Genomic DNA, 26,897 nt, shown 5'->3' with positions numbered 1-26,897 from the left:
CTGTTACTCGTCGAAAGTGTTCAACAACGAGCCTCACTTTACAATATTAGCGCAACTTTCAGCTGGTTAACTGCTTATTAGTTATGGCCCGAGGATCATTATTATAGATGCCAATGGAAATTTCACTTCGCGCGTTCTGCTGCCTGACGCTCCGGCCAGTAACTCTCTAATTTTCCCGTTAGAACGCGAAATTAGTGCGACACAGATTTCTTGAGAGATCGTTCGAGCATTTTCTGTTCAACATTGGGAATGTTAAAATCTAGGGGGAGTTCCCCTAGTGCCGGACGCTTAATTGAGAGGTTTTCCTAGTGTAACGGCTGGAAAAAAAATAATGTTTCGGGAATTAAAAAAAAGAAACAAATTAAAAGGTGATAGATTAAAGCTGCAAGCCTGCAAAATGATGCGGGCAATAGTTGTTTCTTTTTTTAATAGGTACCCGAAATATTAAGTTTTTTTTCAGCCGTCACACTAGGAACCCCTTAAGGTTTTTCTCAAGTAAGAAGAAAAATATTAATAGATGAATCTCCTTAGCTGCGCACACGCGAGTGGAACGTGGCGACACCTAATTGTTTTTTATTATCCTCTCTGCGGTTTTCGCGGAATAACACAACGGTACTGTAGAGTTTTAAATATCAGAGATATAACTAATACCCGGTATTAGGTTTCTTAAAAAGAGTTCCTTTTGTCTGACCACGTTATCCTTCGTCCTGGCCCTATCAGAAATTTAATCCTTTTTTTGCCGTGAAAACTTCAAAGTAAAGGATCGCCTGTTTTCTGTGCGCTGGTGTTTCTAAGTATTATGGACGTGGAAATTTCTTTAATAGCAGTGGATGATCCGGCATATCTGTGTCCTGTTGAAGAGTAATTAACACGTTATCATGAAGAATTCACCGAGGAGCGCGACAGAAGGACAAGAAAATCGAAACGAAGCACAACTTTCGTGTCCTTTATACGGGCCTCTGTCTCACCATTATATGTCGTCGAATGGACAGCATTGCGACAGGAGTGCAATAAGTTTACGCAGCTCTGTGCAACGATACAGTACGGTCCCCCGATAAATTCCATATTTCTTCCACCGGCGAATAATATGCAGCCACGCGACATCACTCTCAATCTCGCTATCAAACTTTTCGCGGGTAACAGCGAGCCGTGACAAATGTCTGTCTCCGGGGAACACGAAACGGCGGTGCCTTACGAACTTCCAAAGTTTCTCCACCGTTTCTTCGTGCCCCAGCGATTCGTTGATTATAGGGCGACAGGAATTACCGAGAAGAGAGCTTCGAGGTACAGAAACAGGGCGAAAGAACTCTCCTCTCCTAGATCTATTCACGAACTCGGCAAAAGTAAATGGAGGTTCAGCTAACTCCAAATCTAAACTAGTACATAAAGCTTCTAAGTATTTGGATCGAAAACGAATGAAAATCAAATCAAAATCAAGTAAAAATCCAGTAAAAATCAAGTAAAATCCAGTAAAAATTAAGTAACATCCAGTAAAATCCAGTAAAAATCAAGTAAAATCGAGTAAAATCGAGTAAAAATCAAGTAAAAATCCAGTAAAAATCCAGTAAAATCGAGTAAATATCCAGTAAAATCGAGTAAAAATCCAGTAAAATCCAGTAAAAATCAAGTAAAATCGAGTAAAAATCAAGTAAAAATCCAGTAAAATCGAGTAAATATCCAGTAAAATCGAGTAAAAATCCAGTAAAATCCAGTAAAAATCAAGTAAAATCCAGTGAAAACCGAGTTAACATTGAATAAATATCGAGTAAAAATCGAGTAAACATTGAATAAAAATCGAGTAAAAATCCAGTAAAAATCAAGTAAAATCCAGTAAAATCGAGTAAAAATCAAGTAAAAATCCAGTAAAATCGAGTAAATATCCAGTAAAATCGAGTAAAAATCCAGTAAAATCGAGTAAAAATCCAGTAAAATCCAGTGAAAACCGAGTAAACATTGAATAAATATCGAGTAAAAATCGAGTAAACATTGAATAAAAATCGAGTAAAAATCCAGTAAAATCCAGTAAAAATCAAGTAAAATCCAGTAAAATCGAGTAAAAATCAAGTAAAAATCCAGTAAAATCGAGTAAATATCCAGTAAAATCGAGTAAAAATCCAGTAAAATCCAGTAAAAATCAAGTAAAATCGAGTAAAAATCAAGTAAAAATCCAGTAAAATCGAGTAAATATCCAGTAAAATCGAGTAAAAATCCAGTAAAATCCAGTAAAAATCAAGTAAAATCCAGTGAAAACCGAGTTAACATTGAATAAATATCGAGTAAAAATCGAGTAAACATTGAATAAAAATCGAGTAAAAATCCAGTAAAAATCAAGTAAAATCCAGTAAAATCGAGTAAAAATCAAGTAAAAATCCAGTAAAATCGAGTAAATATCCAGTAAAATCGAGTAAAAATCCAGTAAAATCGAGTAAAAATCCAGTAAAATCCAGTGAAAACCGAGTAAACATTGAATAAATATCGAGTAAAAATCGAGTAAACATTGAATAAAAATCGAGTAAAAATCCAGTAAAATCCAGTAAAAATCAAGTAAAATCCAGTAAAATCCAGTAAAAATCAAGTAAAAATCCAGTAAAATCAAGTAAATATCCAGTAAAATCGAGTAAAAATCCAGTAAAATCCAGTAAAAATCAAGTAAAATCCAGTGAAAACCGAGTAAACATTGAATAAATATCGAGTAAAAATCGAGTAAACATTGAATAAAAATCGAGTAAAAATCGAGTAAACATTGAATAAAAATCGAGTAGCTATAATACTCAAATGTTCAAAATTCAAATTATCCTTTTTCGAGATTCTCGGAACACCACAAAAGCTCAAGTAACGTTGATTTTGCCAAAGTTTCCTTCCGCTTGGCTCTCGAAACTCAAAACTGCTCCGTTATTTCACGTAGCCGGGCAGTTCCGTCTGTCGCGCGCGCGTTTAATCTTTCAGTAGATCCAGACAGCCAAGTCACGGCACAAAAGAAGGCAGCAAGAAGAACCCGTAAGACTCGTCGGGGAACCGGACAGCGGGACAGGCACGTACTTTAACGCGCTGTTCAACAACCACTGACGGAGCAACGCGACGGGGGCCACAGGCGAGGACAGAGAATTGAAAGTGATTAGACAGAGAAACAATCGACCGTGGGAGGGGAGAAAGTCTTTGGGTTCTGTTTAATCTTCGACGGGGAAACGCGCGACGGTCTCGTTAGTAGCGCGCGATTCGCCGAGCTTCTTGTGCGCTGTTCTTCCCCGTTCGTTCGCGATCGCCAGCCGGTGCGTGTCCATTGTTTCTGCGTCTGTTTGACAACGTTCCGCGACTAACGGCGTGGACGGCGGTGTCAACGGTGGTCTGGATTCCAATTGGACGCAAGACGAGAGATAGGGAATCGTAGGCTCGAATCTGGGACAACGTTCGAGGACGAGGTCGTGTCGTTGCCTTTCGAAAGTCCCACGATTTGCATTCGGTAATTATTTACTTACTTATTCGCTTACGGGGCGAGGAAATTAATACAGAATACAAGATAAAAGGAGTGGAATTAATTACAATAAAACTAGATAAAGAGATCGGCAGATAGGTGACCGAAATAATCAGCAGAAACGGAAAGCGCGACATAAGGAAAGCAAGATGTAAGTGAACGAAAAGAATAAGATAAGGAAATAACATTAATGTACAGGTTGTTTAAAAAAGTGATGGTCAAATCTACATCTGTGCATCGGTGGAGAATGGTAAAAAAAGCTTGCTGCAAAATTGTTTGCAACACCGTTGTCCCAAAGTGAAAAATGGTTTCATCAAATACCTACATGTTAAGCATCACTTCATCCATGCCAAAACTTTATCATTTTTTAAAAGGAAATGGTACGCTTGCTATAGATGGTACATTTTAGACATTTTTTCATCTCAGCGAGCAGAATATGTTGATGTAAAAAAATTAACATTAATTTTCAATGTTACGATCAATATTGCAGCAAAATTTTTGTTTACAAATCATCGATCTACAGGTGTAGATTCACTTCTGAAAGCAGTGACCATCGCTTTCTTTAATGTGGTATCGAATAAACATAAACATTAGCGCCCGCTGGAAGCGAGAAAAAGGGCCAATAATTAAACACTTGAATATTTATTTAAGCACGGTAGATATTAAATAATCTGTGTGGATGAATAACGTGAGCAACTGAATGCCAGTACTAGGCGAGACGAGTCTAAAAGAAAATAGTAGACAAATTAACAAGTCGATAAAGAATCCAACGGGAAGAATTAGAAATTATGATTGGGGTACTGTGACTTCGCGAATCGAAAGAATTCTCGGTGCAAGTGTAATCCACGATTCACTTCGCATAATCCACTTTCATTCTGAATTGTTTTACCATACGTTCACTATTGTCGCGCTCGAATGTGTACGCGTATCGATACACTGGCAGCGGGAAACACGTGTTGCTGGTTTATCATTTCGTCGTGCGTCCACTACCGATAGTGTTTATGTCGCATTTCAGGGAATCTATTTATAAAGCGAGTGATTCATCTTGTGATGAATAGGAACCGTTCCTGGAAACTGATACGCCGAATCATATCAGCGCGTGGTATGCGGTAAACTTAGGGTTAATGTAAAGTGACCAGATATTTTCTGTTCCAATGCGGGACAAGCAAGCAAGCAAGCAAGCAAGCAAGCAAGCAAAAAAAAGCATTTACAATATATTTAAAAATACATAGTTGTGATTATAAGATGATACATTGAAACGAAATTAAAAATATATTTTTTTTCACAACAAAAAAAGTAGAGGAAACAGTAACTTTATGCCGATGCGAAAATGTAAAAGGTTACATGTCCAATCCGGGACACTTTGCGGGACACTTTTCAGTGCGGGACAAAGGGCTCAAATGCGGGACGTGATGACAAATCTTGGGTGCGTTGCGATTCACGCATACTGCGCATAATGATCCTCTAGGGAGTGATCGGTATAACCGCAGCCATTTTGGAACAAAACCGGAAATAACATAACCTAAACGTTTATCTCTCTCTGTCTATCAGTATTTCTCTCTCTCTCTCTCTCTCTCTCTTTCTCTCTTTCTTTTTTACAATTTCTTTCTCTGTCCACTTCCGCTTTTGCCGCAAATCGCGGTAACCAATCAGCGACGATACACGTTGTTCCGATCACTGCCTAGAGGATCGCTAACTGCGCATGAAGCGCAGAGGCAACCGTTCCGTTTTAGTTACTGCGCGCGTTGCTGGCGCAGAGAATTCCCTAGAATCCTCTCTTTCGCTTCCGATGCAGCAAACGTGCAGCAAACGCCGAAACTCAGATGCGAAGCAGTTACTGCGCGCATGCGTATTTCTGTCAACAATCCTTGAAGCTGATACAATTTAATGCAAAGTAATAAAAGCAACGCTGTTATTTTATTTCTACGTTATTACTTTGAAGAAACTTCATCTCATGGTTTCGGTTAATACAAATGTATCATTATATACTTGTTACCTACCGAAAATGTTCTTCGAATATTCTTCTCGAATATCCCAGAATGACACGTTCTATATAATCTGTCAATTTTTAGGCAAACAATCTCTCTGACTGTTTTGTTTACAATTAATGATATGTATACTATTTCCAATTCTAAATGGCAAGTTAATATCATCCTCATTTTCGCTTTCATCAGACGAATCACAGCTGCTGCTTTCATTGTCACTATTATTATTTAATAGTATCGAAGTTATTTTAAACAACGTTTCTTTGTCTATGGTAGCATACATTTTGAATTCGCAATGAAACGCAGGGAAAACCGTCCCGTTTTCCAGAACACACGAACCGCGTTATCTGTGCACTTAATCCGTGAATCGGAATGCACCCCTTCCCTGTTCTAATTCCTGTGCTTAAGCGAGGTGTTGTAATCAGTAAATGATACTATAAGCAGCGAACATATCCCGTCAAGCGCAAAACATTTTCTAGAAACAGCAAATCTTTGTAGCAGCCCCTGTATCGTCAAATTTGTGTAGTTACGACTTTCCGGGAAACCTTGTACATACATCCCCCCAGCACAGTATCGATACAATTCAGTTTCAGTAAGAGGCAAAAATTTGACGAGTACAGACGGCCTACATAAAACTTTGAAATCTGTAATCTCTCACACTGCGCATTTAATACAAGGCGCGCGCTAATTAAACACAAAATTTCATCCGAATCTAATCGACTCAAGGTGAATGTCCTAATTTCTGCTCATTTAAGAGGTTACTCGTCACAAAGAAGGTGTACAAAATTTGTTTGTGATCAAAATTTGCAGAGTAATTGATTAATTCTTTAATAATAAATCAACCAATTGAAAAACTATTTAAGAAATATTTTTGAAGATGCTTAACTATTAGTAATTTGTAATTAAATACAATGCTCTAAGTGTCCGTATTTCTGATCATGAAAAATAGCGATGTACGTATTTCTACTCACCGTTTGTACCAATTTCTGCTCACATAATGCGTTGCCTTTTCAGGTAAAAATAAGTTACATCTTTTATGAAGATGTTTTATAACACAACAGTGATGCATAAAATAATGATTAACAAAAAATAAAATGCCTTCGAATAGAAATAGAGGTTACAGCATATATTGAATTGTCAGGTTGTGTTACTAAAATTTTGGTGAGCAGAAATGGGCACATGACGGTGATTCAGTTGACCCTAAACCTAATCACCTGTTTTCTACTTAAAAAAATTAAATATAGTAAAAAATCTGTTTTTGTTATTAAATAAGAACTTTTACAGCTAGAACACGGTCGAAAAATCATGAGTCTGTCATTTTAAAAGTTTTTCGTTGCTTATGTTCAAAGAATTTCGAATTATTTTGTTGCAACTATAGTAGGGTAAACTGCACCATCGCTGGCACTGCACTAATCATTGGCACTCCTGAGTAAAAAGTCAAATATTAAGAAGTACAAGCTTAGAAAGTACTTCTTTACAATTTCTTATTTTTCTTTCACTACAACACTGCAAAGTCCAGTAGTTGAACTACACTTTTTACATCTAGTAACACCACAAAGTGGGACAAAGGGCTTAGTTTTAGGTGTTTTCTTAAAATTTTGATAAGGCGTAGATAAGTATATTTTGTCGCTTTATAACTAAGTAATGGATTGAAATACAGATTTACTAAGTGTTGTAGGTATTTAATAGTGAATGAAGTAGTCTATTTAAACACTTCAAACTTCATTTTTAACTACATATATTTTTCTCTACAACCTCAAATTTTAGGGTGCCAATCATTGTACTTTTATGCCTCCTTTCCTTTTTAATTAAATATTTTTAAAATAAAAGACTTAATAGGTACTCAAGATGTTTTATTTTAATGAGAAATCCATAATCATTGATAATAACTGAAATTGAGGACCACATAAAAACTTCACAAAAAAATACAGACATTCCAATTCGGATTTCTGCTTAGGGTGCCAATCATTGTATAGTTTACCCTACAAACGCTTATAATAATAAGAAAAATACGAAATGAGCAGAAATTGGGACAGTCACCTCATCCCATTAGTTCGCTGCAATTGCAATCCTCCAGCTTTTCAGTTCTTCAATCGTTTCCCGTTCAAATAGCAATTACATTGCGACGGCGGGCCTTACACTTTCGGTCCCCTCCCATAAGTCGATCCTAAGCCGCGATCTGGGTACCGACGAATATAAGCGTCATCGTTACAATCTGCCCACGGCGTTAATTTTTGCACGGCACGATCGATCACGGTAATTGCGTTCATCGCTGCATGCTATATTAGATAACGAGCGTCGTTCCGCAGCTCGCGGATGCGCGAGCGACGTTAATTGTCGCGAGTTCGTTGCCGATTTCGCGCGGCGATCGGGTTCTAGGACGATGCAAGTATGCACCTAGCGTGTAAATTCCGCCTGACGGGCGACCGCGGGCTGTCGTGGCAAGGTCGTATCGGAAATTACACCTGCGGTTTGAGTAATTATACATTACAGTCAGGCAGTGTTTACGCGCGTCTTTGTGCCGCGGAGACGCATTCAAGTTTTCCTTCAACGAGCGTGCTTTTCCTTTCGCCACGGCGCCGCGGCGTTGATGCAATTTTCGCCGCGCGCATTCTTTTCATTCGGATGCCACGAGCGGCGCCTTGACAGCGCAGACCCGTCACGAGTTGAAAACGAAGGGGAACAATTATCGTCGCCCGGGATGCCTGTGCTTTTTTTTTCCACGATCGTTGCTCCATTCCGTTTCACCTCCGTTTTTACAACGAATTCCCCTCATTTCTCCGTTCTTGTCTGAAATACCGTCGAGGAAACGATCGGCACGATTCCCTGCCCCGTGCCTTCCGCCGAGATCCACGCGGTCGCGTGAACGCATTGCGCAACGCTATCAGAAGATAGTTTCACGAACGGCTCAGGCTTGAACGTAAATTACTCTCGGTATCAGATAGCAACGATCCGACCCAATTACGAACACCTGACAGGGATATTGTTCTGAGGCTGGATTCTGTGGAGATTGTAATGTTTATGCCAGTTACTTAGTTTATCTCGGTCCACTTTCTTGGCGAACTAGCAAGTAGTATATGCGGAACTTAGTCAGACGAGTTCGCTCTACGTTAGACCAGTGTTCCCAACTTTTTTTTAGTAGCGACCCCGTTTTTTAATATTCAAATAACCTGCGACCCCTACCCTCCATATGAGGTAACGTAAATTTATTAAGAGAACACATTAAAAATAGGTATTTCATAATGTAATTCTAACTTAATAATATTTCATTATTGAGAGCAAAAAACGTTAATAGGCTGCACTGCCCTCTTTAGTTAAAATGTCCTGTCTAGCATTTTGAAACAACCGAGAAGAGTGAAGTTTTATCATTTACTTTGTGCCGTGCTTATTTTCCTGCATTGAAATTAAAACATTGTGTAGTTATTTCGTAACAGCGTAATATAATTTTTTGTAATAGGTGCACCGGTAGGTAATGTATTATTAACGTACCAATTAATTAATTGTTTTAGATGGGATATTTTAACCGTTTAGAAAGAAGTTAGGTTAAATACATTAGACTGTTTATAAATCTTTACGATGCACGTAGAGTTTTCTAACTTTACTTAAAAGGTAAAAAACCTGTGGAACTTCAAATATTTCAAAATGTCTAAAAAGATGCTAGATAGGACAGTTTAACTAACAAGGGAAGATCCCGAACCCGAAAATTCAATAAAATTTGAAACTTTGTGAATATGCAGGGGATTTCTTCCTGGTTACAACGCAATTTTTGTTTGCCGCCCAAATTCACTCGAAGGGGGTGAAATTAACCTCTGAAAATTCGGTTATTTTCTGATTTTGTGTTATAACTCGCGAGCTGTAAGAGATAAAAAAAAAGTTTCAAGACAAAAGTTACTTCTTTTAATTAGATCTATCATTTGGTAAAAATATTATTTTATATTTCATGAGTTATAACACAAAATCGGAAAATAACCGGATTTTCAGGGGTCAATTACACCCCCTTAGAGTGAATTTGGGCAGCAAACAAAAATTGCGTTGTAATTAGGAGGAAATTCCCTACATATTCACAAAGTTTCGGAATTTTTTGAATTTTCAGATTCGGTTCTCTTGTAAGGAGGACAGTGTAACTAATCATAAAATAGGAATTTCGTTTTCAATGTGGGTTAGTTTGTTTCTGCTCTCAATGCCTCAAATACAGTTAAAGACATTTAATATATTTAATTATATAATTTAGTGTGGTGGTTGTGCTCGCATCTGGGTAACCAGCTGTTTCTGTCTTTCATTTATGAAAAATCAGTGTTACATCTTTAACAGAATATGGCAATGCAACCATATTAAAATAAACAAGTGCTAAGAATCGTCAACTAAAAATAATCCCGACGACCCCCCAGTGCATAATCATTAAATCAGCGCAAATGAAATGTCCTTTCGTTACATGCAACGTCGCCTACCACCACTGCCACCATCAAATCACTCGCGTTACGCAAGATGGTTCTCCAGAATCAGGTCATATTTACCATATCCTTTAAATTAGCCCGTTTCTACCGAAACACCCTGTACATTCCTATCTACAAGAATTGATCGCTGATAAGAAGCCCGCCGAACAGAAAACGCATTTCTGCTCGATGTTAAGCCTAATACGGCCCCCTTATCGCCAGCCTTAATTGCAACGAGTTTTTCTTTGTTTTACAGGTTGCGGCGTACCAGGCCGGGACAAAAGGCCGATTCGAGGAAGCGCGTGGCTCCTAGCCGGCACGTGGTACACCAGTAATCACTATCCGCCGCGGTGGAAATACCACCGATTCCTTCGTTACACGTCCGTGTGGCTCGCAATCGCGCGCCTTCCCCCGCTCCCCTCTCGTGCCATATTTGTTTTTGTCGCGTGGTCGAGCGACCAGCAGAGTTCGATAAAACGGCGATTGTCTCTGCCGAAATTGCAGGAATCCTCGTGGGTGAGCGAGCCCGCGGCTCGCGTCGAGGCACGGGAAACGTCGCGGCGTGATAGTATCATCGTCGAGCACGATGGCTTGCGAATTATCTAAGGTGAGTCTGAAACTATTCGCTAATAAAAGAGAGAGAGAGAGAGAGAGGGGAAAAGGTGGAGACCCACTACGTCGATCACTACTAGCAATGTACTCGATGGTCTGCAAAACGTTCCGTAATTACTGCCAACGGGTTGCGCGTGCGTGCACGACCCTCCCCCCTAGCCCCGTGATTACGAGATTCATCGTGATAATCCGTCGCGACCAGGCGGCTTAATAATTCTGCAATTACCGCGGAGCATGAAGGCGCTCTCGGGTAGCCAGGGCCTTGGATACATAAAACGTTACGTTTAACGGCCGGAGATCGGACGGGCGGCCGATTCCGCGTGCCGAGTATTATGCATATGCGCCGGGGATGGTTCTCGGCGCTTAAGCCAGCCCGCGTTAATTAGAAATTGGCGCCGCGATTGCCAAGGTTACGCGGATCCTCGATCCGGCTGGATCTAATAGTCTCGCGGCGCGAACATTTATGCGAGCTCGATGGGAACTCGTTTGGCAAGCGAGACCACCCCTATTTCGTACGGGGCTGCTCCGCACGGAACCCTCGTGTTCACTTAATGACAGCGAGCGATATCAATAATGCTCGTTACCTCGGGCCGCTTTAATTGCGCGCGAGGTGGCCCGCTTAATTACTGCAGCACAATCTTGCAGCGGGCTCATCGTTCCCAATTTCGCGTGCGCCCGCGACGCGAGCTCGTAACGCCCCGGCCCCTTTTCCGTCACGATCGTCGCCCAGGGGGAGCCGCTGAAATTCCTCGCGATCGTCGTTGCGATCGCTGCCACCGTGGACGACACCGTTCCCCCATCGGTGCAGCCGATCCCTGGCAAGCGCGCGTGAAAACTGCACGAGCTTGGTCGCTCGCTGCGCGCGCCGTCAACATTGCGTGAATTAATCAACGTGCCTCTTCGTTCGTGCTGCTGCCAGACTTCCAGCGGATTGACGTGGGAATCGTTCTGATTAATTCGCAACGAACAGTTTATGGATTCTTGTGCTGTCCGACGGCGCGTCAGCTCGAATCACTGACGAAGCACGCCACAAGCGGGGCACACGCGTTCCAGGGGAGCGGAAGGCTGCTCGTGCGGAGAATAACAGGCAGGCTCAAAGTGGGAAATACACTCTGTTCTTCCGAGGCTTTGTTTTTTCTTTAAATCGCCACTGTACGTTGCGTATCGCGCCGTGACGCGTAGTTGGGATTCAAAGCTTCGCTGGGAAAACTTGTCGAGATGGAACGGTCTCGATGAGTCGCGAGGTGACCACGCTCAACTCGATTCCACGAAGAACAATGCCGCGGAAGAAGGATTCGCAATTTGGGCTTATTCTCGCACAAGGAGCCTCCCTTTTCACGAGTCTTTACGGGTCGTCCGTCTACCCTGTTTTTCTTCCCTCCACCCTGTCGTTACATAAGTTTGCGAACCGCTTCCTACGTGGCTGAACGACGGTACCGCTTGCACACTCGTTTCCCGCGGTTCGATGCTGTAACCACGGAACGGGGAGAGAACAGAAATCTTTTTCCACTGCGCAAAGCACACACGCACGACCGCCGATTGCGTAACGATACGGCACAGCGCGGATACGGGACGCACGAAGTGGCGATGCAAGCTGAACGAAGCCTGTACTCTGTTCAGCCAAAGAGGGAGAAACGAAAGAAAGCGATCGCACGTTGCTCGTTAGTGTCCCTCGAGCATGCAGCGCCGCATGGGGTTTAGTCGGCCCAGCGGAAGGAAGAGGTGGTTGACGCCGGATGCCATGTCGATAGTATAAAATTCTCTGTGTCTCTGTCTGTGTCCTGGCGTAGCTCGAACGATGGCCGATTCACGCGGCTTCAAGCCAATAAACCAGTTGTGGCAGAGCGCGGCAGTGTCGACGGACCCGGATTCGGAGTGCCTCTACGAGGAGATCTCGGGCCTTTCGGGGTCCCAGGATACGGAGCCAGGGCCGGCTGGTGCCGCCGTCGGGGAGGAGGAGGAGGAAGAGGAGGAGGAGGAGGAGGAAGAGGAGGAAGAAGAAGAGGAAGAAGAGGAAGAGGAGGAGGAGAGAGGGAGGCTAGATTTCGGTGCACAGGTCGGCGGTAGCAGCTGGTGGAGACAGAGCAAGGCTAGTAGCGAGAAGGGCTCGATAAAGCACGCGGCAAGCAGCACCGTCAACGGGCGGAAAGTCAGCAAAAGTGTGGGGACTAGCGCGAGATCGCGCAGCAGATCGGCCGATCGGCCATCGAGCGGACGTCAGGACATCATCAGGGTGGAGGAGGAGCAGTATGCCTCACGCAGAACCTACGTGGAGTCCGGTACAGGCGCCGTACTGCCGCCTGCTACCGGCCTCAAGCTGACCAGGGGGCGTGCAACCAGCACCGTCGCCCGCTACTTGCACTCGGCCTCCACCAACACCGGCCACTATCACCATCATCACCACGGGCTGTACGGACCGTATCCAGCCGGCAGCACCGGCAGGCCGACCGGCAGACACCATCAGCATCATCACCCAAGCCGCGGCTCGTTCAGTAATGAGACGCAGGAAGAGGTACAGGAGGACGATGAAGCCACTCTACGGGAGTTGCTTGTAAGGTACGTTTCCACGTACCCGAACCTCCCCTCGATTGTCCCACCTTAACGACACGTTCTCTATTGTGAAAACACCTCCACGGGTTTGGACCGATCGACCCCGTGTACCTATCACGCGCGGCTCACGACACCCCCCAACAGCCTTTCGCGGCTCGCTGCGGCTCCGGACTCCGCGCGACACCACCGTTCAGGGGAGAGTTAATCAAACACACCTACGATACATGATATCCCCGGGGGACCTTGTCACATGTGGGCGTCGCCACCGACGTCTTCGAGAATTATCTGGATTGTTGGACGTGCTGGCCAAAACGCGTCCATCCAACACCGATCACCGCTCTCGCGTCACCGTGTCCCTTCGACTCGACGAATCGTCCACCCTTTCCACGCCGGGAGTCCCCTTCATTTCGTGCTCTCTTTTATGTTCCGTCTCAGCGGTAATCGGCTGGCGTGATAGAATTTAGAATCCGTAGCTTCGATGCCTTGTGGACCGTTTCGAATATCATTTCAAAGTGGATGTCTTTGAAAGACTGGGGCGTTTTAGAGGTCTTCACTTGGAAGGGTTGAAATAATTTAAAGCTGCGGGAACTTTCAGCATAGAAGGATTAACCCTTAACTGGTAATCTGTTTTTGGCAAACGTGACTGGTATACTGGGGTCGTGGCAGACCCCAAATAAAAAAGGGCACAGAAATTTGTAAAGTCGACACTAGAGCAAGCACTACGAATATTTTCTTCTTAGGTAATGTAGAAAATAATAGAAGCGTAGAAAGTTAAACTATTATTATAAAATTAATTAGAAATTCAGTTTACCAACTTAAACAACCGAAAATTGTATATCGAACTTTGGGTGCTTGGGGTCACGAGCGACCCCAGGATACCAGTTAAGGGTTAATTATTCTGTGTTTATGTCCGTGGGTACAGGGGGATATGGTTTCGAAATAATAACGCAAAAAAATTGTAGAAGAGAGGGTAGGTGTGTCTTTATTGTTTACGTTCGAGACCTTCTTATACATTAAATACAGTATCAGAGACTTTTATAATAATATTCGAAACGTGTCGGCGCATCAATTTTTCCCGACGTTCGATGTTTCTTGAGCCCATCACTATCCGTAACGCGGGGGACTTCATTTCCCGGCGAAGTCACCGTTCTGTGAAAGGACCGCGAGATCCATTCGCGCCTCGAGAGATCGTGCCGTTAATATTTCTCGGTCGTGAACTTTCCTCAAAGTCTAACTCGATAGTTTAGCGCCTCTTTCTAGGTATCCTGTACTGATTATACCGTAGTGATCTCTTCCTAGGGTCTTGTAGAGAAACTATCTGCCCTTTATTCTTTCCATCAGCGATTAAACCGTAGTAATTACTTTAGCATTCCCGCCGTCTGAAGCGCTCCGACGTAGTTTACCGAACTTTCAACATTTTCAAGTCTCGTTCTCTTTAAAAGTCTATCGAAAGTAACATAGCTTAGTGTGCCACGGCAGTTGAGTAGAACAGCGTGTATAAGCTCTTAAGACTTGCATACCAATTAAGAGAACACTTCTCGCTCTCTATTATTCGCCCTCAAGTACCCGAATCGATAGCACTTGCTTATCGATCATAAACTCTCTCTCGTAGACAAGAATTACTGTCCAACGAACCACCCTTTTCTTTCTTCTTCTTCTCACGAACTCACTGTCCTCCTCGATGTCCAAACAGTGTTTTACAACGTTCCTCCGACAACAACAACAACAGTAACAACAATATATATGTATATATCAAACAAAAAAAAAAAAAGAACGCATCCAGGTAATTCCCGGCCTAAGTGGCGGTGCCTCGTTCGCCCGATTTTCTTTCTTTCATATTTTTCTCCCCCTCCAAACCCCCAAAATGTAAACGAACGAGAAAACGATGGAAAATTCGCTGAAACGGAACCGAGAAACAAAAGACAGACGTTTTCCCTGCTTATCATTTTATATAGACTCTTTTGTGTATCAGAGAATGCAATTGCAAGGCTTTGTGCCGTGCCATTTATCATTTATACATAAATCACACTCGCTCTAGTCCTATTCTTGTACATATATATACTTACACACCCTCGGTCATATAACAGTTAAACGTCGAGACACCCGGTGATACGTTGCTCAAACTACGGTATACATTGATATACGTACATATTCCTTTTTTTGGCTGCGGCGCTCGCAGGCTTACCACTGATTGCTCATTCCATATTCGATGTCATGTCACTTTTTTCTCGTAGCCAGGTGCACAAATAAGCTCGCGACAGCACTCGAACGATAACGGTGGCAATATCGAAGGGGAACACAAAGGGAAACGCGCGATAGCGGCGATCGATTCGCTCGCGATCCTACAACCCCCCCGGCCGCGCGCGGCGAACCGGGGCGTATCCGTGATCGTTGGCCCCTACACCGCGCGCCGGTGTCCGTGAATAGAGAGCGCCCCGTCCGTGCATCGCGGGGAATTCCGCGCGAACACGATTCAAAGATCATCGGGCGCACGGGGTGCCGAGCTACCGTGCCCGGTAATACCTTTTTCCCTTGGCGTCGTTCCGATCGATAGAGAACGCTGCGTTATTCGATGTCGCCGTTCTGTCTTGACTTATTTGTGTGCGTGTCTTCTCTGTTTTATTATACTCACTCACGAGATCATGCTGATTTTTGTCAATTATTTTGCCCGAAACCGTTCGTTACGCATACAAAAAAAGTGATGGTCCCATTCAAATTGCAAGCTCGCTTGTGGACGCGGGCGACTAGGCAGGGGTGAGTAAGCTGGCGGCGCGTCGCATGGCGATGCGCGCACGAGAAATCGAACCGACGAAAAAGAAAAAAAAAAAGAAAAATATATATATACATAGAGACCAGAAAAGCGGAGCAAAAAAAAATAAATAAATAAATTAATAGAGAAGTAAAAGAAAATCAGAAAAAAAAATCGTCTCTATCGGCACGTGACGGAGCCGTGTCTCTTTTTAGAAGAATCGGACGTCACGTGACTCTAAAATTCGAGCGACTATACCATTTGTATGACATGATTTTGACTGAACCACGACTGTGTTTCCAAACTAGGTAAAGTTTTACAGAGAGTGAGTGAGATAAGAGAGGCAGGGGCGGGCGTCGTCGGCCTTTAAACCCCCCCGCCACACGTTACCCCATCCACCTTTGGTTGTGGACCCACTTGACAAGAACAAGCTGTGCTTCAATCGTTCAGAGTCAATTGATTGGATTTGGTGGATAATCCAACGTACGTACATATGAATCGTGAACAAAGCAAAGAACAAATAGATCTGTGAGAATAAGACGAAATACTGAATCAAGAGGAGTGAGTGGGGAGGCATAGAGGCTACTGTAGTTTCGGAACACAGCCATGGTCTCCCTACCTCCCAGGTACATGGCAACATCATCACTGCTCTTTCTTTCTCTATTCTCTCTATCTTTCTTCTATCTATTCACTTGTCTACTTATTTTCTTCTTCTTTCCCTCCACTTATCCCCGACCGACTCTCTCCACCCATCCCTTATCCACCTCGATCCAACTATGGGTAGCGGTGGGACCAAGTGTGCCGCGAGTGGCCTCGAAATTTGGTGCGGAGTGAATAACTTACTTAGGAAAGGTATTTCCGAGATTCTCACGTCTCAGGGATGCATTGAACGCAACTACGACGAAAGTACATCTCAGGGATTATTCGCAAGGCGGGAGTAGGGTGTGACAGAACTGGAGCAAGACTGATATTTCGCAGTAAAAATAGCGATCGGAATAATTTTGCAAATGAATTTTACCGGCTGCCAAGTTACCATTACCGCTATTTCTTTTTAAAGGACAGGTATCGAGCTGGCGGACGTCACGAGCAAATATTAAACTTGGTCCCACCTATATCTATAATTAATACACGCGTACCTTCGCCCTCTCTGCCCCGATTTATCACTCTTTCACTCGAATCATACATTCTCTTTCTCTCTTTCACCGCCTCTCTCATGCGTTCATTCATTTCTCACTATTCACACCGTCACTTGTCGTGCCTCTGCCTGATTTTTCTCTATTTCATTTCCTCCCACTGTCTTTAACTATCCGCCTTCACTCTTTCGTTTCCACCCGCCCTGATTTAAGAACCACCTTTCTGCTTGGCTGTGCACATCGATCGATAAGTTTGCCAAATCTCCCATCGATCGAGAGACATGTTATATCAGATCGCCAATCATGATTCTAAACGCGTATATTAGCCGCTCTCATATATCAGCACGCAACCGTTCGATGCAAACGAGCGTTCAGAGTCATTTTTCCGAACCCACTAATGCACGTTCCCCGCATCGTGTCTGCGGACGCATCACGCTTCGCGTGTGCCGAAGCTCTCTCGCGGCTGAAATCGGGGAAAACGATCGGCGATGCTAACGAGAACAACGAGGACGGGGGAAAAAGGGGCGCGCGAAATCTATTCTGCTTGATCGCGGGAATTCGAATGCCTACAATTACGCGGACTTAACGGGGGGCCTGTTTACACCTGTTATTAACGGGGGCTAGTTTCCATCTCTCTCTCACCATCACAAACTTCCGTCTAATGTGCACAGCTCTTGACAACTATGTTTATGTGTGTGTGTGTATATATATATATATATAAAACATATATATATATATTTAAATATATATATCACCGTAGTGTTTCTCACCCTGACACTCACCCACACACAATTTTAGACGTGCTTTTAGTGGCGTTTGTACGTTGTGCTATTTTCCGATTTAACACACATTTATGTGTATATTTCTCTATAACTCGTACACATAGACGGGATATAATAGTACGTATATGTGTCTGCAATATCTCTGTTCATTTTTTTCCCATTTTAACACGCTATATACTCGTATACCCAACGTTTCCTTGGCTGCCGAGCTACCGCTGGCTCGCTGAGAATCAAGGCACGCGAAGTGTTAAAGGGTGTACCGTACCGTACACCTGTTGACCGTCTCTTTATCAGTCCTCCGTCATTCCCTTGCACTGTTTCTCCGCCGTGCCAGAGCTTTGTATCCTCGCGTGCCTGGCAAACGAACGGATCGAGAATATACGCGGAGTCTCTCACGTAAGAGAAATACGACGGGAAGAGAAGCGACATCGCGTTCGTACAGCAAGCGTACAGCTACTGAAGGCTCGGCAGTTCCGCGCGGCGGTAGTTGGTTCTCTCTTCTAGGGACTTTAGGCATCATAGTCATAGCCTTGATCGTGTCTAGTGTCTGTCAGTGTGCTCGACAATGTCGATCCCGCTTTTTTCACGGGCGAGCCAGCGTGATTCACGTGGGGGTATGTGTGTGTGTGGGCAGTCTGCAGAAACAGGTCAGCGTTATGAGTATGAACTTGAGTGCCAAGCTGGACGAGCTGCAGCGGGGTGACCGCCAGCTGGACACCACCTTCGCCCTCTGCGAGATCCGCACGCAGCTGAAGGAACTCACCAAGAGCGTCGAGTCTTGCCAGAGCGAGGTCAGCGAGGTGAAACGGGACATGGTCGCGATCAAGGTACTGTCCACGTCCACGTACGACATTTGGCTCGCTTCCTCGCTCCGAAGTCATTTAACACTTCGAGTGGCGTACTCCACTCGCAAACATATCATTCGACAGCCCTACCCCTTTCATTCTTTTTCAATTCTTTCTACCCTTATCGCGAGGTTTGCCATACCGCTCGCCCACAGCCCTGAAAGCATCGAACGTATCGCCCTAGTGTCCCCGAAACGGTATTTCGCCAGACCTTGCGCCATTCAAAGTGTTAAAATTCGAATCGCAATGTACCAATTGTGCACAGAGATGGGCAAAATTTTTATTTAAATAAAATGCCGAATTACGGATAAAAGTTAAACAAATTATTCGACAAATAAAGTTGATTTTTTTATTCGACAAATAAAGTTAATTTTTTTATTCGACGAATAAAGTTAATTTTTTTATTCGACGAATAAAGTTAATTTTTTATTCGTCGAGCGCTTCAACTTTGGCGTCGAATAAATTTTTCAACTTCAACTTCAACTTCAACTTTAATTTTAATTTTAATTTTAATTTTAATTTTAATTTTAATTTTAATTTTAATTTTAATTTTAACTTTAACTTTAACTTTAACTTTAACTTTAACTTTAACTTTAACTTTAACTTTAACTTTAACTTTAACTTTAACTTTAACTTTAACTTTAACTTTAACTTTAACTTTAACTTTAACTTTAACTTTAACTTTAACTTTAACTTTAACTTTCTTCGACGTCGAATAATTTTCTGGCGCGCGTTGCAACGTAGTATCACCCAATAACAGAAAATTATTCGACGTCGAAGAAAGTTAATGTTAAAGTTAACCTTAAACTTAAAGTCGAAAAATTTATTTGACGCTGAAGTTGAAACGCTCAACGAGTACAAAATTCACTTTATTCGTCGAATAAAAAAATTAACTTCATTCGTCGGAAAATCGAAAGTCGAAGTAACTTTTATTCGATCCGTTATTTAAATAATTCTTTACTTAGTCAATGCCGAACTCTGATTATATATAACCATCGAAGAGTCTGCCCCTAAGCGAAAAGAGCAAGTCGATGAAACGCGAATGATGGATTTAATAGACAAAATTTTATCCTCCATGGAGCTTATGCCGTGTACCTGTACCTATAGAGTCGAAACCCCGAATAGTGTACCACCCTTCTTTCTAAACCGTGTTTCCTGATCACACGCAGCAAGAACTAGATACAGTACAGCATGTGAAAGAGGAGATCGAGGAATTACGAGAATACGTGGATCGACTGGAAGAGCATTCCCATCGACGGAAACTTAGGCTTTTGGAGCAGGTGACACGCTTCTTTAAAGAATCAGAGGTCTCATTTAATTTGCCGTGCTACTTTTGTTTTGTGTTAAGTGAAACTGGTCTCGCTTTTCATGGCTGCTTGCTTGTATTATACGACCATCATCGTTACGTCATTGTATTTATTTACGATTACACCGTTTAATTTCTTCGCTTTCATTATGCATCTTTACTGTACCCGTGCACGATGACCGTCCATTGTAGCGTATGATTTTATAGCTCCGTCGAGAGATTTTACAATAAACCATTACGACATTGTTCTGCGTACTTTTATTTTCCACCCTTCGCCGTTATGATTTCCGGGCTCGTCCGTCCGTCACGTATGATTTCTCATCAGTAGAATGGTCTCTCCGTTCATTTTCTTTGCAGCAGTTGCCACTTTACTATCTTTCGTTGAGAGATGATCACTTCACAAACACCGTCCAACAAATCGATTGCTACTGAATAATGGATCTGATATTTTCAGGGGCTAACACTGTTCCTGTCGTATGCAATACTGGCAGCAGTTTTAGGGATGCTGCAGTTTGGATACAACACCGGGGTCATTAACGCGCCGGAAGTGGTATGTTCTCTTGCAAACGAAAATGAAGGAAACGCTCTGAATTATTTAATACAGAGGAATTCGAGCAGTGTATCATCCGGTTCCGAATAATTGCATAAGAAAGACGAGGAATGTTAAATGTGACGAGAGTAATCGAAAAATGGTACCTCTTCTTCTCTTCTTTCCAGAACATTGAAAATTTCATGAAAGACGTGTACAAGGACAGGTACGGGGAGGACATTTCCGACGATACCGTGAAGAAATTTTACTCCCTGGCCGTGAGCATATTCGCGATCGGTGGTATGCTAGGTGGTTTTAGCGGAGGAACAATTGCCAACAGATTTGGCAGGTTCGTACGAAACGCATTGCGATTAAAAAAAAGAAAAGAAAAAGAGCTAAGCCTGTAACGCCAGGTTCCGTCGTTAGCTAGTAAATGTTCAATGATTTTTCATCGGGTAATTCGTCCATGACCGATTATGTCGCTGGTTTCTCATTTCCCCGTTGGTTGACCCACAGAAAGGGGGGCTTACTGCTAAACAACGTGCTGGGCATCGTGGGGGCGTGCCTGATGGGTTGCACAAAGATTGCTCACTCGTACGAAATGTTGTTCTTCGGACGGTTCATCATCGGTGTCAATTGTGGCTTGAACACCTCGTTGGTTCCCATGTACATATCGGAGATAGCACCACTGAACCTGAGAGGCGGCCTAGGCACGGTGAACCAGCTCGCTGTTACGGTGGGTCTCCTGGTCTCCCAGGTGCTGGGCATCGAGCAAATCCTTGGGACAAATGAGGGTTGGCCGGTTCTCTTAGGGCTGGCTATCTGCCCTGCCATTCTACAGTTATTGCTGCTTCCAGTTTGCCCCGAATCACCAAGGTAGAACTCCCACCTAGCTGCCTCAGTCAATTTGCTAATGCCCGTGTGTTACGCGGTCTGGCGAAATAGGAAAGACACTGAACGGCTCGTCGAGTGGATTGTACAGTTGTGCAAACCGAGTAGAATTAGCCTCTGTGCTATTTTTTCAAGGTAGAGAACGATACCGAGCAACTGTACAATTCAGCTGCGGAAGGAATGTCGCGTTATTAAAACTTTCAGTTCGGTTTTGTCGCTCCTCCTTCCTTTTTGTCAGACCTAGTAAATTCTGAAAGATCCACGTTCAGCTTGCTTGGAACAACAACCGCCGCGCTTCTCGCCCAGCGATCACCGTTACTCTATGCTAATTCCGTGCTCCAGATATTTGCTCATTACCAAACAGTGGGAGGAAGAGGCCCGTAAAGCTTTGAGAAGGTTGAGAGCCAGTAACCAAGTGGAGGAAGATATTGAGGAGATGAGGGCGGAAGAACGGGCTCAACAAGCCGAGTCTAGGATATCGATGACGGAGCTCATATGTAGCCCGACTTTGAGAGCGCCACTCGTGATCGGCGTGGTTATGCAACTTTCCCAACAGCTTTCGGGCATTAATGCTGTAAGTAGCGCGAAGTGTACAGCCGTGCATTATCGACCATGAAGATATCAATTAGCCCGGCGACCTGGGCCGCGAGCGGAATGCAACTCGCCCGTGAACTCGATGTGTGTTTTCAGGTGTTTTACTATTCGACAAATTTGTTCACTAGTTCTGGCTTGACAGAGGAGAGTGCCAAGTTTGCAACCATTGGCATAGGTGCCATTATGGTTTGTATGACGTTAGTATCCATCCCGCTAATGGATAGAACAGGAAGACGTACACTGCACTTATACGGTCTTGGTGGCATGTTTATCTTTTCAATATTCATCACAATTTCTTTTCTCATAAAGGTAAGTTGAAACTTTAGGACTATCCGATTCAAGCGTAACGCACTGATAAGTTTAAACGAACGTACCGTATCGCGACCGTCCTCAAAGTAACTCGCCACTGATCCTCGGTAACGCGTGACCGCGTAAAGAGTAACGTAACGCTGGCTAGAAAGTAATGTCCCTATCTCGACGAGGAGAAGCTATTATATCCTCGAGAAAGTTCGTAGAATGTCGAAAGAAAATCAGCCCCACCACACTTCCCCCCTAGGACATCGATTACACCACAGAGAACGTGGATTGTATATAGCTATCTATCTGTGCTTTGTCACTTCATGCACCTTGGCGAAAGGTGTATCTAACACTTTGTTCACAGCTGGAGTGCGGCACTGCACCGACAGTGAGAATTATCACCACTTTACGTATACAAAGTCTGCATTCGAACGACTCGTTTTACTTTATCCCGAGCCATTCATGTAACTTGTAAGGTCTCGTCCCGATCCTGCATGTTATGTCTTATTTGCGATTTCAGAGACTCTGAACAATCGGTAGATTGACACACGAGTCGAATATCGAGATAAATCAAGGGAATTCAGATAAGCATTGATCAAAGGTATTAGAGAAGTGTGTCAACTACCTCTGCATGCCAGTTACGTTTATTTGCTCAGGCTTAATAATTGTGCTTCTTACAACCCCTCCCCGAACCCTCTCCCGCCCCCTCCCGTCCCCTGTTCACAAACGACCTCTTTCGTGACTGCCTGGAGGAGACATTTACTCCCTTTATTATTAGTCTACATTCTACTTGGCTCAAACCTGTCACCCTTCTTTCGTCACGCTGCATTATTGGCTCGAAAATTACCAGTACGTACATTGGGAACTAAATTTCGATTCCTCCACGGGGACTGATACTCTTCTGCCTACAGTAGAGCCTGACCTATAACATCGTTGCTCCCCACCCCCCGCGCGTTTGTACGAGACTATCTTTACACCCATCTTATGAATCCTCAAGTCGTTCGAGACAGAAGGCACGGAACGTTCAGAGGAGCCATTAGAACCGATGGTCATGCAATTCTTTGTGTCGTTCGTCAGACTATCCTAGGGTCTGAGAAAGAACTACAGAATTCGGGTGACCTCCCTTCAGCTGCAATGAGGGGAGGTCCTCCGTTGCTCGACTCCTTTGGCTGGAACTTTGAACATTCGGGGTTGTAGTGATGGGATCGAGTGTACCACGAGCACGAGTCACCAATAATTGTTCACACATGTTACACTTAATACGCATATGAAATATACACGATAAGAATAGCAACGGCGACAATAAATATTGTCAGCCAAATGTGTAAAACGCTTCTAATACGCTGCACATGATTCGCGAGACTTTGTAATACTATACCCAAAGCGCTCGAAAGAATTGTGGAAGGGCAGAGAACTCTGGGATCCTCTTGGATCTGAAACTACCGCCCCCGCCCCCACCTCATCCACGCCGGTTCTTTCTCCGACCCAAAGAGCAACTTTTTAATATAACGCGTGTACTTGTCGCGCGTGTCCATTTGCGTTCTGATTGAGGTCCAAGCAATCGTGTCCTGGTTACTCCTTGCGATTACGAAACAGCCAGTCATCGCTTGATCGCTTGAAGGGGAAGATGTTACTTGTACATATGAACAGAGCACGTGTCCGCATTGTTGCGCAAACGCATAATCGCCTCGACACAGGGTTGAGCTGCACAGTTGCATGCCGAATTATATTATGAGTTTGTCATTCAGTTCTCGTAGGCCTTTACGATTCTTTTTCATCCTGAGAGAGACTCCTCCGGGTGCTCAGGAAAGGAGAACACGATTCTACCGCCTGATAGGAGTTCTTCGGTTATGTGCAGGAAATGATTGACTGGATGTCGTATCTGTCGGTCGTGTCGACGCTCAGTTTCGTGGTGTTCTTTGCGGTGGGGCCTGGCTCCATACCTTGGATGATCACGGCCGAGCTGTTCTCGCAGGGCCCCAGACCCGCTGCCATGTCTATCGCGGTCCTCGTCAATTGGATAGCTAATTTTGTGGTTGGCATTGGTTTCCCGAGTATGAAGGTAAGACGAGTGTGCGCTCTTTGGATATTATGTTCATTATTCGGCTTTTCTCTGTCCTTCGTCGTGACAGACATCTGTAGGCTTCGATGTAAATCTGTTTGGGGTAATTGTAGTCGATTCTTTCAACCCTAGAAAGACACTGTAATGAAAATTTCAATGTTCTTTAGGAACGTGGGAATGGACGCTAGAATATGAAGATTTTTCTCTTAAATTTCGATTTCCTTAGACACCCACTGTAAACGGAAATCATATGCTGCAAATTTCCGAGCGATTTGGGGTCACCCCCGGCTCCAGAGTGTCAGATACACTGCAAAAGTGTCACAGTGTCGTTCTAGGGTTAATATTAAAGGGTTACATACCCTCGACAGCTCGCAGAATACAGTCATTTCTATGATTTTTTTTCCATATAAAGAACCGTATTTAATCATATTTTAAAATCAAGATATACACCTCGTTGCATATAAATTAAACTGTATTCTCTTGAAAAAAGAAACTTGATATCTTAAGAAATGGTGTCATAGCAGCCCCTTCTCCCAAGGCTCTTCATAGTTACAGCATTAGTACTAAAAATATCTCAGAGATTACTGGTCCCATTGAATAAAATTTTAAACGAATATTCTTAAGACTATAATCTAGTACTTGTCGGCGGCGATTTAAAAAAATATATTTTTTGAAAAATTGCAGCTGTTCCAAGTCAAATATGCGACTTTCAACCTAAGTCTTCATCTTCGTTGGATAATAAAAAAACACTAATCGAAAAATCGCCCCGAAAATTACTAGATTTTACTCTTAAGAGTATTGGTGCAAAAATTATTTTCGGTACCGCAAATGCCGTAACTATGAATAAGGCTGCTGTGGCACCATTTCTTAAGATACCAAATTTCTTTTTGAACAGAATACAGCTTAAATTATACACCACAAGGTGTATATCTTGATTTTTAAATACCACGTTTCTTTATATGAAAAAAAAATCATAAAAATGACCCTATTTTGCGACCTGACAAAGGTACACATATAGCCTCTTAAGATTTTCTAGAATCTTTTATTTCCAACTTCTTTTACCAAACTGAAGTGAATTTTACCACTCGTGTGTTAAAACTTAGAACTACAACGATTGAAAATCTTTTAGAACTTAAAGCTCCCACACAGGAGGCTCGAATAACGTTCTCTATCATAATTCTAAACTTCTATTCCTTCGTGTGTTACAGACAAGCCTTGAAAACTACACGTTCCTACCGTTCAGCGCATTCCTAGCCATCTTCTGGATCTTCACGTACAAGAAGGTTCCCGAGACCAAGAATAAAACGTTCGAAGAAATTCTAGCTTTATTCAGGCACGGTAACGACAGGTACGCAATAAACAAGCCACTTAATACCATCCCCAATACGTATAGCAAGTCACTAGATAGATAATCTTCAGTTTTTCGAATCCCTTTCTGTTCCGCTGATTCCGACCGATCTTTCCGCTTGTCGCGCGTCGATACGACTCTACTGGCAGGCAGCTTGTTAGTTTTCCCACTTTCATTTTCCTTTGTTAAACGACGCGCAGGAGAGCTATATAAGCAAACACGCTCTCCGCAACTATCGTTTCGTGTAATTCTCCGATGCTGGCAAACGCGGGGGAAAGATATACCACGTACCCTCGCGGAGAACGATCATATCCTGTGCATTCGATGTATGACACACAGTTATCATATCCGTCCACGCATCCGTTCGTCTATGCTTCACGATCAAGCATCAAATGTACGCGATACGCGACCGTTCGACCTTCGGATCAAAGGGGAAGAAGACGAACCTCGTTTTATCCATGCGAACGAACGAAAGGCTAGAAAGCTGCACGTCTATACTCGTTAGACTATCGATGAATCTCTAGGGAACGTTCGTCGTGCGCAGAATAGATGAATAATTGTGTACAATCAAAGTAGATAGTGCTAATCACGCGAGGCTCGTACGAAAGATTGAAGATACGAGTGCAGTAACTGTTAGGCTGGTGCAAAAGATTTGTCGGTGTATTCCATTGGATAAGAATTAGCTGTGAATGCAGGGAAGCATTGTTCACCACTCGACACAGGCAACTAAGCAATTGGTCGAAGAGGAACACGAATAATATAAATTTCTCTCCACTCTTTTTCACCCTCTGATTTTCGGTTATTTAACCATTCGCGACCCGCGCTGCTGTAAAAAGTACGACAGTTGTGGATTCCCTTTTTTTTTTCCCTGCCAGAGAGCTTTCACTTTATGAAAAATCCCCGCCTCATTTACTCCAGTTTTTTAGTCTGCATATACAGGCGTTGAAGAGAAAAACTCGTCATTTCGTAGGAAGTGCAACGCGCGCGTAGAAATTCATTGGCAAAATACATTCCAAAGTGGAACTATTGTGTGAATGGTGTCACCAGAGCAATGCAAGTGAATGAAACGATATTTATTTATAATAGTAGTCGTTTACTCTGCTCCGTCTTTTTCCTTTGTTAAAGACAACTACGTCGCCTTCTGGTTTTTACTATAGAATTATTTTTCAAGCAAAGTATTCTTAACTGAAAAAATTCAGAATACCAAATAAAACAAAGGACAGGTAAAAATTTCAAAAGAACACAGTAAAGTCGCGGTGTAAAAAGTACAACGACGCACGGGTAACCATGTTAGAAAATAGGGCGCGGG

At 43.2% G+C, this 26,897-nt stretch overlaps 2 protein-coding genes across 15 annotated transcripts in view; both read left to right on the top strand.

The window, feature by feature from the left end:
• Nucleotides 1–26,897, top strand: part of Vap33 (VAMP-associated protein 33kDa) — a 135,457-nt gene that overhangs the window by 15,297 nt on the left and 93,263 nt on the right. The window lies entirely within an intron of this gene.
• Nucleotides 1–26,897, top strand: part of Glut1 (Glucose transporter 1) — a 50,840-nt gene that overhangs the window by 7,963 nt on the left and 15,980 nt on the right. For 2 of the 14 annotated variants that reach the window (XM_076829951.1, XM_076829945.1), the window contains exons 1-12: nt 3,093–3,460; nt 10,147–10,497; nt 12,293–13,058; nt 18,351–18,543; nt 19,731–19,841; nt 20,322–20,417; nt 20,585–20,745; nt 20,913–21,272; nt 21,630–21,861; nt 21,978–22,190; nt 24,016–24,240; nt 25,449–25,588. In XM_076829951.1, coding sequence (XP_076686066.1) covers nt 12,301–13,058; nt 18,351–18,543; nt 19,731–19,841; nt 20,322–20,417; nt 20,585–20,745; nt 20,913–21,272; nt 21,630–21,861; nt 21,978–22,190; nt 24,016–24,240; nt 25,449–25,588 — 2,489 coding nt within the window. In that variant the 5' untranslated portion in view covers nt 3,093–3,460; nt 10,147–10,497; nt 12,293–12,300. Of the gene's footprint in view, nt 1–3,068; nt 3,461–10,146; nt 10,498–12,292; nt 13,059–15,554; nt 16,428–18,350; nt 18,544–19,730; nt 19,842–20,321; nt 20,418–20,584; nt 20,746–20,912; nt 21,273–21,629; nt 21,862–21,977; nt 22,191–24,015; nt 24,241–25,448; nt 25,589–26,897 lie in introns of those variants that run through there. The other 12 variants (XM_076829958.1, XM_076829956.1, XM_076829949.1 and 9 more) reach the window with 11 other exon arrangements.

The sequence above is a fragment of the Andrena cerasifolii genome, chromosome 1 (genome assembly GCF_050908995.1).
Source record: "Andrena cerasifolii isolate SP2316 chromosome 1, iyAndCera1_principal, whole genome shotgun sequence".
NCBI classification, from domain to species: domain Eukaryota; kingdom Metazoa; phylum Arthropoda; class Insecta; order Hymenoptera; family Andrenidae; genus Andrena; species Andrena cerasifolii.
Note: the sequence above shows the minus strand (reverse complement) of the source record. Positions and strands in the feature narration are given on the sequence as shown.